This window comes from Patiria miniata, unplaced genomic scaffold, assembly GCF_015706575.1.
Source record: "Patiria miniata isolate m_02_andy unplaced genomic scaffold, ASM1570657v1 HiC_scaffold_19, whole genome shotgun sequence".
NCBI classification, from domain to species: Eukaryota; Metazoa; Echinodermata; class Asteroidea; order Valvatida; family Asterinidae; genus Patiria; species Patiria miniata.
Genome location: NW_024037057.1, coordinates 4,773,265 through 4,786,917, shown reverse-complemented (window position 1 = coordinate 4,786,917; position 13,653 = coordinate 4,773,265). Strand labels below are relative to the sequence as shown.

The window sequence follows — 13,653 nt, the reverse complement described above, 5'->3', positions numbered from 1 at the left end:
ACCTGCGACAACGCGCATTGTTTGTCTCAAATGACCTTTGACAACATCGCGCCACTGACTTCACAAAAAGGCTGTTTGTGCATTGTGGGTACTGTCAAAGGGCATTTGAGACCAACAATGTGCGTTGTCACAGGTTACGAATGCGCGCAGTTGGAACTCCGAAAAGGCTTATACATGTATAGTGCTTTATACATGTACCAAAGCGCTTCACAATTATTATCCCTGTTCATTGGGCTGTGACTTGTTATTTTCCAAGACTTGTTATTTTAAAATCAATTTAAAGTTCACCCAACAGACACCAGACATGCAGTAAACGGACAACAAAACAATTTTTATTTCCAGCTTTGCCAAATTTATTTCCTCCTTTTTGACTTCTCCATTCCTTTACAATATCTGAAACAAGACTGAAAACAGGTGGCCAATTTCCAGAGGTTCACCAAAAGCCAAGGTGGCCACTATGAAGAGGTTTGCAACGTGCGATAAGTCATCATCGGAACCCAGTCCAATCTGGTCAAACTAAACAAGTGGCCACATCAGACAGGTTATCGGAGCGGGGTTAATATATTTAGATGCCTGTTTTGGAATGCATCTCTGTATCGAGTCTACAGAAACCAACTCCCCTTGCCCCTCCCAGAGCCCACGCGCCCCCCTTTTCCAGAGTCCCAGTCTATTCGTTCTCCTCGCTGCGGAGGCGGGCGTGGCCATTGGTCACCTTGACGGCCAGCTGCTGGGCGCGCTCCACGATGCTCTTGCGCTTTCTGGACGAGACGCCGTGGGCGATCTCGGCGGCGTAGCGTCGGTTCGTCATCATGAGAATCTCCAGCTCCTGTAGGAAAAGAAAAGGACTGTGGCGTTAGAAGCTGCACAACTGAACGCTGATGACGCCTTCCCATTATACCCTAATCCTCCTCAATCCTCCAAAATCCTCCTGCCCCTTTTTGATGATTTTAGAGGATTGAGGACGAATGGCAGAGATGTATCGCTTTTTTGTGGAGGATGCATTACGTCAAGCCAGTAGGCCATATCCTGCATTGGTTATGTTCAGCCATGATACATAAATCAGCCCTGTGTTTTTCAAGTCTTTCATCCGCACTGCTTCTGAATGCCATTCGCACGGCCTCAAACCACAGCAGTAATTGGCAGAGTATTTTGGAGGATTGAGGCAGTGGTCACCCTCCACAGACTAAATTCAAGAAATAACGGATGATTCTGGTGGATTAAGGCTGAATCCATTTTTTTTTCTAGGTGGCAATTGGAGGATTTTGCAGGATTGAGGTTGCATCCTAGCCCGAGGGCCTAGGGTGTAAAGGTTAAACCCTCCTAAATACTCCAAAATAAACCAGGCCTGGGCGACTTAAAAGGATTTTGGAGGATTGAGGCTATGTGCTATTTTTGTGCTGGTTGATTTTAGAGGATGTGTTGTGTCAAGGTCTCTAGCACTTGGTTCAGACAGGCGTTCCAGAGTCGCGCCGAATCAAATGGAAGTCTAGATTTGAATTAAGTGCGTCAAAAGTTCAACGTCTGAAACAATTAGGAGTGACTTGACACGCTCGATGGCGAAAGATCGACTGTTGGAGTCATTAGAACGTCTAAAGAGCGACTTGGTTTCAGAGGGCGCTCTTAAGCTTCACCTTGTATTGGTCATGCTTAACAATGCATAAATCATACCAAGATTACACTGAATATCATCCACGCTGCTTCTGGATATAATCGGCAATTCCAAATTTTTCTATATTTTTTTCCAAAATGTCGGATTGATTCTTTAATTTTCTCGACTCTTTCGCTGATACCAAATTGATAGACAACGCTACAGTCTTGTCGAAACAAATAAACAAGTGCGAGTGCGCAATAAGCTCTGGCCGGGTTGCAAGGAGTCTTGCATGAAAGTCTTGCATGAAATCGATCAAAATGATCCCTACCAGAGCTGAAAAGTGTGACGCCAATGGCACATATGAAGCACCATACGTTTGGTTAAGTTTCGGCAACAGACAGACAGACAGACACACCGACTAACCACCAAGTGATATGTAGAAGCCCCGACAGAGCTTGAAAAAAAACACAATATAACTTTCCTGCAAACGTATCAATGTAAAAAAAAACGGGTGGGTGGAAGAAACAAGTTTTTATTTTTTTTACTTGTTCTTTTCTGAGAGTCAACTGTACGTCTGCGTTAGTCACAAATTACAAAAACTGGGCACGTCAGCAACAGGCATGCAACTGGGAAATCACGAAAAAAGAGGAAATTCAAATTTTCCCAGACTTTGTACAGTGTTTTTCTATTTTCAATGGCACACATGGGAAGTAAAAAAGAGGAAATCAGCTGATCCGAGGAAAAGTTGCTTGCCTGCAGCAAGCTTTGCGCTTTACCTTGACATTGTGAACGAGGAATTTACGGAAGCCGTTGGGCAGGATGTGTTTGGTCTTCTTGTTGCTGCCGTAGCCGATGTTGGGCATCCTCATCTGACCCTTGAAGCGACGACGCACTCTGTTGTCGATACCCTTGGGTCGCCTCCAGTTGGTCTGCAAAAAAAAAAAAAAAAAAAAAAACATGGTTCTGATGAGACGTCATCTCAACGTTATTACCAAAATGCATGTCCCTGCAGGTTCACCACCAGGCATCCAGTCACAATTCCGCTCACAAGCTATAGACCGCTTGCAGATGCGATCGATAATCGTCGCGCGACGCCATGTTGTGGGACAAGCGTATATCTATCCATGCACATTTTGTCCCACAACATGGCGTCACGCACCTTCGCGCGTCAATTATCGATCGCGTCTGCAAGCGGTCTATACCAATGAGGCCCCCCAAAATAAAAAGTTCTGCTTCCGATCACATGGCATTTGAAAAAAAAAAAGGGTCGGTAGGTAAAATATCTTCTCTTGGCAACTTTTTTGTCTACAATCATATAGAGGCGTCTGTGTGTAGTCAAGGGTAAAATGTAGTAATTGGTGGTTTTGGGCGTTTGTTTCTCATTTTTCTCATACACCAAATTTGGGTAGGGGCTGTCAGAATAGGGTAGGTGGGGCAACCGGACGCAGAACAATTTTTTGGGGGGCCTGAGCTTCGACAAAGGCATTCCTCTGTTATTGTTCATCCATTGTTACTTGTGACTGGACTTGTGATCGACTCGTGACTGGACTAGTGATGGACTGGACTATATCCCTGCTACCCGGCCCATTCCCCAACCTTTGAAAAGGTGAATATCGCGTCACGTTTACATCTTTGAAACAGCAATACTGCATCAGCGTGTGCCATTTGGCAATATCACCATGGTGGTGTCTGAAGACCATCGTGAGAAAACATCATTTGCAGTATGCCGACTCGGTCATGGAGTGACACTTTATTACCGAAACCCCTTTCAATAGCACACCGTGACCCCGTGCTCTTCCAAAATAAGGATTTTTGTCTCAGAACGAATTGTCAATTTGCTTGCTTTGTTTGAATGAAACCAAAGAAATAAACAAGAACCCACCCAAAATTTTTCAATCCAATTTTAGGCATCTGAAACCTCTGCAAAAGGTTTTTATTTTGCATACGGAAAAGCCTACACGGCCAGAGAGCTGAATTCTTGTTAAGAAGTAATTCAATAACTAAGCCTCTGTGGATGTTTTTTGCATCCAAGGTCATTACAAAAAGTGAGCAACTTTTCTATTGCTGGGAAAATAGCAACTGAAAACACACTTTTTATCTGGAGAAAACTTGATATAGAAGGATGAGGGACGTCACATCCCTGACAGGTGCCTACAGATTTTAACCCTAACTCCCTAGGCATTTTTGCTAGGATGTAGCCTCAATCCTGCAAAATCCTCAATTGGCCTCATTGAAAAATGGCATATAGCTTGCAAATTCCTCCATTATTTCTTGAATATGGTCCGTGGAGGGGTGACCACTGCCCAAGTCCTGCAAAATCCTGCAGCAGTGACTGTCAATATATGTTGAGGCTTGGCCAGTGACATTCTGGAGCAGTACGGAGGATTTCAAGCATAATCCAGGCCTTTATTTGTGCATGGCTGAGCAAAAACAACACAAGGTCCGGCCCAAGACCTTGACAAAGTGCATCCTACGATATCAGAAATGCACTTTTGCCATGTAACCTCAATCCTCCAAAATTCCTCCACTTTGGCAAAGAGGATTTTGGAGGATTCAGGGCGGTTAGGGCATGGTTGCGACATGTACCTTGACTCTGTAGTAGCGGTCTGACTGATGACGCTTGAACTTCTTCAGTCTCTTCTTGACAATTTTGTGCCGAACCAGAGGTCTGACGGAGGGTGCCATCTTTCTCCGGTGATGACAACTGAATGAACACAAACAATAAAAAATACATTGTTTAAATGAATATTATGAATATGAATAAACACATTGTATTAAACATGAGTTCCACATTTTACCTTCAACTTCCAAAATAAGATGTTAACTGCTATTTTTCGAGCAGTACCTAAGTTATTCACTTTTGAATGAGGCATTGACTGAAAAAAAAAAAAAAAAAAATTTGGCCCACGTCCATGATGTCTTACCGTAATTTCCTGCGGATAAGACGCGTCTTATCTGACTTTCTAGACCACAAAAACATCGCTGCGCCTTATCTACAGGTGCGCCTTATCTGGTGTCGCTTGAGTTCAAAGTGACGGTCTTTGTGTGAAGAATTCTTTCAATGCCGCAATCAATAATGCGGTCAACCAAGGCTCAACTCTCCAGACATTGTGACCGTATTTTCATTCCAACAATGCCGCGATGTGTTGATCCCCCATGATCGTGCTTTCATTCCAACAATGCCGCAATGCGTTGATCCCCTTAGTGATCGTGCTTTAGTTCCAACAATGCCGTCATACAAACGTTTTTCTTTGTGGCCGTTTTTTCATTCCGAAAATGCTGCAATCAGAATTACTTAAACGTTTGGAAATCGCATTCGCTCAAGTTCTATTGTGTGAACGTTGAGGGTGTTTATTGTACAGGATATCTTCGAAGTCTGCAAGCCTGAAGATCAAGTCGGTAAAAGCGGCTCAGGAAAGCGTACTTCCGGCCCGAGCGCCATGTTATGCATACAGAGACCGCACGAACCTCAGTGCACGTGTGGCCGAACATTTTGTAGAAACACGCTGCGGTGTATCATCAAGTCCGAGCGGTAAAATCTCGTTAAAATATATATTTCAACGGACAAATACATACACAGAGAAGAGAGATCACGTTCTGAGAATTAATTTGCGGAAATTCTCTTTCTCCACCGATGTATGTTATTTTCTACGATCCAAATTCGTCCTGATACGCTACTGTAGTCATGCACGGAACATCATGGTCCGGTACCGTACGTAGGCCGTAGTCACTGGTTCCTGGCCCACATCATAGCTTCGATTCTGTAAGCATGCGATGGGAACCAACGAATACTGATGGCACTGCTGCCGCACGGAACATCGTACAGCGGCATGGCTTCGACGACGTGCATCACAAATGCGTCAGAATTACAGGCCTTTTCGTCAAGATTTAGCGTGTCAAGATGAAATAATATCGTGTAAACGATTATGTTGTGCATGCAAATGGCGTGTGTAATATTACTGTGCGTATCGGCGGCTGAAAATGTGATCGGCAATTTGTTTTCTGTGTACGGTGAGTAATTATACTGACACTGTGACAGCTCGGTTACTTCTCCCACGCGGTCTGGGTAAATTTTCCCGTGTCGAAAGTCCAAGTGCGGACAGTGGACACATTTGACCATTTCTCATTTTACTATCGTCTCGGTAAAACCTTCCAAAAAAAAGTCCAGTGCGGACACGGCTTAATTCATCCTCCGAATAGTGTGATCGTTTTAAGGCAACACAATGGCCCCTTTGTGGCGATGTACCGACACCGGGTGACGCCTGGTGTTCTTCTGTGTGCTGTCAAACATGCGTCTTATGCTGCGGTGCGCCTTATCTGTTGGCGTTTGAATTTTTTTTGGGTGATTTTAGGGACCTGCGCCTTATCTGCCGTGCGCCTTATCCGCAGGAAATTACGGTACTATTGAATTTTTACTTTTCTACTTTATTGGCTGCCAGAAAACAATTCCATTTCGCAGGGTAGGCTGGTTCCGGCCCCACAATCGGTATTGATAATGTAAGGACCAGGAGCCAGTCTGCTCGAAAACAGATCGGTTTTGTTTGTGCCCAAAAGAGGGTTGCTGATGTCGTAAAACATACCAGTTGAAAACTTATTCATAGAAAAAAAATAAATCGCATTTGTCGAAAAGCACAGGGAACACAATGTTAAAATGAATATTAAAATCCTTCAAACGTAAAGTTCAGGGTTGACTTGCATTATTTCTATATTCACTGTATGGCTTAATATTTTTATAGAATATTTTCTTTGGAAAGAGTTTTACACCAATCCATATCTAGACGTAACTTGGCACCCTGTTCACAAACCCTATGAATGAGACTGATCTAAAAAACGATTCCAAGTGTTTTCTCAGCAAAGTCTTTGCTATTTTGCCTGCCGAGATTGACTTTTTGGGACATATATTGCTTTCTGATGGCTGATAAGTCACTGCGGGGAAAAATCAGTGATCATGTCCATGTATGGAATTCTTCCTTTTTCGTTTATTGGGGACAATAGCCTTCACACAACTGTGCAAGCTCAGGAAAGTTATCAAACAAACAAACAAAACAAAACGTTTTGCAGTGTGAAGAAACATAATGATGGATATTTGTAACTGCATCAGTACTTGCCAAAAGGCAGTGTCACCATGACAATATGTCAGAAGACCATCGTGAGAAAACATCATTTGCAGTTGACGTCGAAAGGGGTTGGACAAAATGACAATTTTTGAACAGGACATGAAAAGGTTTAACTATGGTCCTCATTCACGAAGTAGCCATTTTTGTCTTGTTCCCTGAATGTATTTCATAAATTGTTAACTGTTAAATGGGATGGCGCCAGAATATTTATGCAGCCTTATTTTACTTTCATTTATTTATTTATTTTTGTATTCAAAAAAATAAGAATATTGTTCTTGTAATATTTTCAATTCAAACCTACATTTAGTTGCAGAGTATGCCTTAGCCCCATAAATGTGGTCAATTTACTGGACTACCTCCATAAATAAAGGCCACACTTGGAACATGTACCCGAAAATGTAGAACTTTGTCAAGTTTTTATTTTCATATTTAGACTTTGTAGTTTCGTGTTGGAATTTAGATACACTAATTACACTAAAAATGGACATCTGAAAAAGGGGGGACTAATTTTGTATCGCTTTAAAGAGGTTGAGTATGCTTCTAAAGCATGAATAAACTACAAACAAAGTCTAAATGTGAAAGTAAAAGCTTGACAAAGTTTTACATTTTCGGGTAGGCCAACAATGTTCCAAGTGTGGCCTTTTATATTTACAGAGGTAGTCCAGCATCCAGTAAATTGGCCACATTTATGGGGCGAAGTGTGCCTATATTATGGAAAAATAATGTTGCAACCTGACGCCACTTCCGCGATTGTGTATAAAGACTAATAGAAGAATCGAGAAAATTTTCTAAGCAAGTTATTTATTTCCTAACAAAATTGGAAATGTGGGAAAATGTACATACTCGATCGCAACTTTACCTGCCACCAACAGAAATCCAGGAAGATGTGTAAATGCAAAAAAAAATTAGGCAAATTGTGTTTTGAGAGCAAAATGTGTTTGCAGAACAAAGTTGAAGCAGCTGGTCAAAACTGATTGAAGTGGCTGAAAGACAGCAGTACGTTGTACGCATGACATCGACAACCATGACGTCGCATGAGCCGGCCAATGATAGTGCAATACGTCATTATGAATATTATTATGACTACTTCAAATATGTCCAAAGATTCATTATTGCAACAGCGACCGTGCGCAGCCTAGCAGTTAATAAGAGTCTCGTGTTTCAAGCAAGAGTCCGAGGTTCGAATCTCGATGAAGTAAGTGACTGATTAATAAATAGAAATAAAGGAAAGGAGAGGGTGAGAGTAGAGGAGGGAAAGTGGAGGAAATAACCATAAAGGATGCAACTTTTGGCGCTTGAAAATTAATTGAAAAAAGTGGCGATCGAGTAGGGCCCCCCCCCCCCTATGGAATTTTTTCCAGAAATAATTCTCACTCTCCCAGATTCATGTCTTATCATTATTTTTGCAATGAATGATCTTCATTGAGATGATATATGAAGAAAATAGTGGCGTTAGGTTGCAACATTTTTTAGAAAGTCCGAAATTGTAATCATAAATGGTCTGATTCCCATCTCGTGGATACGAAGTCGCAATGACAAGGTTTGCCTCACTGCGTGGAACCAGACTAAGATTTGTCACGGACACGGTAAAAATTGTTAAATCCAAAAAACAGTCACTGCGCACGTTCAGTGCCAAGCCGGCTTAATATCGTTTACTAAAACAAAGCCGGCGCCGGCCAAATATCCACTGCCTAAATGTAAAAACGCTTATGATTTAGGGCCTCTAAAAATTTTACTTGAGCACACCGTAAAATGTGTACTGTGTTACGTGGACCTACATTACGTTATAAAACATGTCAAAACAACTCTAAAAATAAATGGGAAACCTTCAATTTTCTCAGTCAATAGTCTCACTACGGTAATGATATTATTTCGAAAATGCCAGTAATGAATTTTATATTGCATGATGCCGGGCAAAATAGGTTGATATTGAAGGATTTTAACGACCCATCCATACCTTCTTTGTAACTATCAGAGAGAGACGGCCAAAGAGGCTTCGAACTGGTTCCCAGACCCAATTCCATTAGTCTGGTTCCCAGACCAAAAGAGGACTGACTATTCCTGATAAATTGTCAGGTCGGGGAACCAGACTACAGTTCCATCACACCATTATGGGGCGGGAACCAGTGTAGAGAAGCCGTGGTTATTGTCCCCAGCGACTACGCAGCTCCAGTTTCGCTCGTACCCACCGCCCCGAACAGGGCGATTGATATGGCGTGTCAAACGTTGCAAAATTCAATGTTTTACAATATACATGTATACGTCCGATGTTCAATATTGTGTGTGCGATGTTTTACAATATATATGTGCGATGTAAAAGTATATATGTGTCGTGACCAAAATGCCAAATTCTACATGATTTACAGATAAAGTGACCATCAAAAAGTGAAAGTACGAGATAATTAGTTAAAAAAACACAATGTACTAAAACAAACATAGTTTAAAACGCAAAGGATTACAAAAAAAAAAAAAAAAATCAGGAATTCATGAGAAAAATTATATGCCATGTTCAGTATATGTGTGTGATGTTTGTACAACGTTAATTGTGTGTGGGATGTAGTACAATATATGGGTGATCGTAGTGCCATTGTTCACCGTCAGTTGTGCTATTTCCTCCAGAGAATGCGTACAACATTTTCTTTCAGATTAACATATCTGCCACTAAATGGTGGAATTATCTGCAGCTTAGTTGGGTTATAATTGGTTTCCATATCATATCAACGATTCTGCATGCTCATGGTTCCTGCTCTGTTTATTGGAAAATATGGTGATGATTTCACGTTTGCGGAAAACTCACATTCTAGACAATTTTGCCGTATTCAACATCTAGATTCCTGTCACGAATGGGCAATTGAAAACAAACTGAAATTAGCCCCGTGTGTGTTTACCTTCACGGTTAAAATCGAGAAATTGGTGGTGAAGCATTACAATTTGTCTCTGAAGCCAATTGGCTTTTGGCTTATGGATTAAAAATGACCTTGAACCCATTTTGACAATTTGCTGATGAAAACTAGTAGAAAATTCAGTACTAGGAATTACGAGCTAATTCATGGTGGTATATATGGTAAGTGTGTATATTGGAATATGCCGAGATGGCTTTCTAAATTACCACCAATAGTGGACCAGCAAAAGTGGAATATTACAATTTAGACGGCATTCATTTTTGGTAATAGCAGGTAACCACGTCAGATCAATCAGTCAAAGGATGGAGAAGAAAACGTAGGTGGACACCACCCCTAATTTTGACCCAAATTAATGTACCTAATTTGCATAAGTTGTTAATCCCTGCCGTGTTAAAATTACAATTCCCATATTTGGGTATATTCTTTATTCTTTTTTTATTTTGAAAAGGTTTTTTTGGTAATTCTACTTATACTTCCTTACTTAAATAACATTTTCTTAAAGTGACTGAATAATTGTGAGGAGTAGTAACGATCCAAAATGGCTACTATTATACCCAAAACTTTACCTCGTCTCCAGCTATCATCAAGTAGGTTTGCCAAGCCTCAGTAGTGATGGGCTTCAAATTCACCAAGTTCCCCTCCCTTCCCCCCCCCCCCAAAAAATAAAGAACCCATTTTTTTTTTTTAAAGTGACGTCGGAAAAAAATGCAGCCACACTATACACCGCCATCTTTTCTTCACAAAATGTAGTTGAAGTGGTCAGAAACTCGATCAGTGCCTCAGATCCCACTACAGAGCATCCAGAATCCAAAAAAAGCAGCGGGTCCCAAACCCCACGCCGTAAAATTTTCGACCCACCACTTTTTTTGGGGTAACAAATTTGTTTTTGGCCCCCTGCCCCCCAAAAAAATGTTTTCTGGATCCACCCTTGCAAGTGGATGAAAAGTGTGTTTTCCCCCTGCACCCCCTTATTCTTTTATATTATTTTGCAGTCTTTTGTGTTCAATTATACTTTTCCCCATGAATTCCTAACCAGTTGTTTGTGTGGTTATCCTTTTTGTTTTAAACTCAGTGTACATACGATTTTTTCTCGAGTACAATATATTTTGAACCGTTAATTCTTGATAATGTCACCTTTCATATTTACATCTTACAGAAATTTTTAACGATTTTTATATGTAAATCATGTACAATTTGGCCTTTTGGCTATTACATATTGAAATCGCACATAATATAAATTTTCAGTCCCGGCAATTTTAAAAAATTTTTCGTTCATATTTACAGACTCTTATATTCAAATTTGTACTGCAACATCGATTTAATGCACTTCCCATGTTTAATGTTTTGTCAAACAGTTTCAAATTAAGTCCAAACAGATTCAAACAATGAGCACACGTTTTCGACTCGGAGTATTCGATGTCTCATCTACGCCGAATCGTGTTATTGAGAAATCAAATTCGTCTAAGGCCACACTATTTAAACATAGGCCTAATTTTGTTCCATTTTGTCATACTTCATAGCGACATCTTTAAAGGCATATAGGCCTCTAATACACGAAAAAAACTCTATATTTTTTCATTTTCTAATTTCTTCGTAAATGTGTCATTTCTTTTGATTTTATCTTCTTAAAATGACATGTTAGGAATATTACACAGGGACTGGTTATCGGTTATTGGCTTTTGACGTTTCCTTTTTCATTGTAAGGCTTCTTATTTTCTTTTGTTTATTTTAAATAAAGTAATGATAATCTTTACTTTTTTGGTAACTCTTCTCTGAGATCAGTACTCTGCTTTTGTCCGAAAAATCATGCCAGCGAATGTGCCAAATTTGTGCTTGGTACAAGGACATTCTCTAGAACACAGCTGACTAATTTACTTTATACAAATTTTAAATTGATTGATAAAACACGAATTTGATCTCTGAATGCTGCCATTCCACAACAATTACGACGAAAATTCTTGACACGATGACTAAAGAGGGTGACTAAACTTTGAATTGAATGGTAAATGACTAAGTTGATTTTTTTCTCGGACGAAATTGAATGTCAGAGTTGGTGAATTCGAATGAAAAATGTTTTAAAATAGCCGGGAAAATCATTCATTATATTGCAAAAATCGCAAACGTATATTGTAAAACATTGAATATTGAAACGTTTGACCCGCCATTCATGATATCAGGGGAATTCCAAAATCGGCATGCAGAAATTATAAAGAACTGCGCGTAGCTAAGGGGAGTATCCGTCCATGATTTTGTGACTTTCCCATGGCTGTTTCTTCCCTTCCCCGACCGCCATCGTGCAGTCTTGATGATTGTGTTCATTCTGAATAATGTAATTTGGATGAAGTTAACTTTCCGGGTTTGGTACAGGCAGAATGGAGATGGAATGATGAGCAGAGTATAATGTACATGTAGTCGTCGTTACAAAGTCCATGTGCAGAGTGCTAGTGCTAGTGCTAGTGCTAGTGCTAGTGCTGTAGCTGTACTGCCCGTGAAATTGACCAAAGTCACATAACAGGTAAAATACAGGGGTCAGTCCTCCCTCCACTCCGGTGGGAGGGAGGTTGTTTGGGGGGGGGGGGGGGGGGACAGTTTCCTCTTGTAATATTTTTATTTTACTTCGACAGCTCCGGGTATGTATACAGTGCTCATTTAATGGACATGACGGAAAGGGCAAAACCCAATTTATAATGTTAAATTTTCGTACGTGCCTTTTGTTCATGTATATGATATTACAAGCTGATTTACCCGATCATAGATCGGGTAGGGCGTAGTGTTGGTGAAAATGTGGGGAGTTATATGTAAAAGGGGGATATAGTTGGGGAGACATGCAGTTATAAAAGCAATTTCTGTGGTGTGTGGGTACTGTCAAAGGGCAGTGTGAACTGAGGTAATTTCTGACCACTAAAACCAATTTGAGCAAAAGATCATCTTTGAAAGTTTTGAGTTTAGAGTAATTGAATCAGCTACATGTATTCTGAGCATAGCAATAGAATCGTTATTGTAGGCTACAATATTTTAATTCGGGGAAGAAAAAGTGGGGGGGGGGGACCAAACAATGTCCCCCGCCTCAAAATGTGTGTGTGTGTGTGTGTGTGTGGGGGGGGGGGGGGGGGGGTCCCCTGTCCCCCGTCGATTTACGCACATGATAATTATGTACCATGGCAACTGTCTGTATACTTGAATTTTGCCGTTGGTCTGTTAAATTGGCTTTTTGTGAGGCAGTCGCATTTGGAAAACGTAGTGAAAAGGTTACTGTAGCACACAGGCGAAGGCTGGTTGTACAGTTTTGACAATAAATCATAATGCAATAAAACGTGAAGGTGTCATTTGAAATGAAAATGTTAAGTGTTACCATAAAATTACAAACGGTCTGAATCATGGAGGAAGGTCATAATTAAGTTTCAGTATTGGACTCTTCAACAAACGTAAACTTGAACTTCTTACAATTTGCGAGATCGTCTGCGAGGAAAAAAGTTGGTTCAACGATCTATATAAGAGCAAATTTTACTCGGCCTCCGAGAAATGTTTGCTCCTGAAAGGATCCGAGACCGCGGCTTCACGTCCGTGGAAAAATGTGGGTGTCTTCCGCAGGGTCGGAGACTTTTTCGTCGATTTTTTTGTGACTTCGTTTAAGATCGCGATATTTGAAGCAATATGCATCGATCCTTCGTTGACCCCAAACAGGCCCCCGAAATTATAACGCGACACTGAAATATACGTGGCGGGCAGCGAACTCACAACGCTCAGCCTTGGTGGTGGAAGCATGGAGCTGTAAACACCTTATGGAAGCAACAACACTCTATCACGCGACGTCACAGGCTCGCGCTTCAAATAGCGAGCACCGTAGACCCAACCTCGTTTGCAGGGTGTGGAGCAGGCTGCAGTACGCGTTGCCGTCGACAGTTTTGCATAGCCCGGAAATACTATGCAAAGTAGACTTTCGATTGGTCAGACCGCGCAAGGCATACTAATGTGTAGTCCTTCTGAGTATTCGTTGCACTCGGCGCAGGGGCAGCAAGCAAAGCACAGGAAACAATAGGGA

The 13,653-nt window shown here is 41.1% G+C and overlaps 1 protein-coding gene and 2 non-coding genes across 3 annotated transcripts; all 3 read right to left on the bottom strand.

Annotated features, from left to right (window-relative positions):
- Positions 1-329: 329 nt before the first annotated feature.
- LOC119725352 (60S ribosomal protein L32-like) lies at positions 330-8,774 on the bottom strand. The gene is made up of 4 exons (XM_038196749.1): positions 8,666-8,774; positions 4,178-4,295; positions 2,368-2,520; positions 330-826 (listed from the first exon to the last, which is right to left on the bottom strand). The coding sequence occupies exons 2-4, from the start codon at positions 4,274-4,276 to the stop codon at positions 668-670; spliced, it is 411 nt and encodes a 136-aa protein (XP_038052677.1). The 5' UTR covers positions 4,277-4,295; positions 8,666-8,774; the 3' UTR covers positions 330-667.
- LOC119726109 lies at positions 3,234-3,312 on the bottom strand. Its single transcript, XR_005270772.1, has one exon. It is a non-coding gene; the product is annotated as a small nucleolar RNA SNORD35 (small nucleolar RNA).
- On the bottom strand, positions 6,680-6,760 carry LOC119726110. Its single transcript, XR_005270773.1, has one exon. It is a non-coding gene; the product is annotated as a small nucleolar RNA SNORD35 (small nucleolar RNA).
- Positions 8,775-13,653: the final 4,879 nt, after the last annotated feature.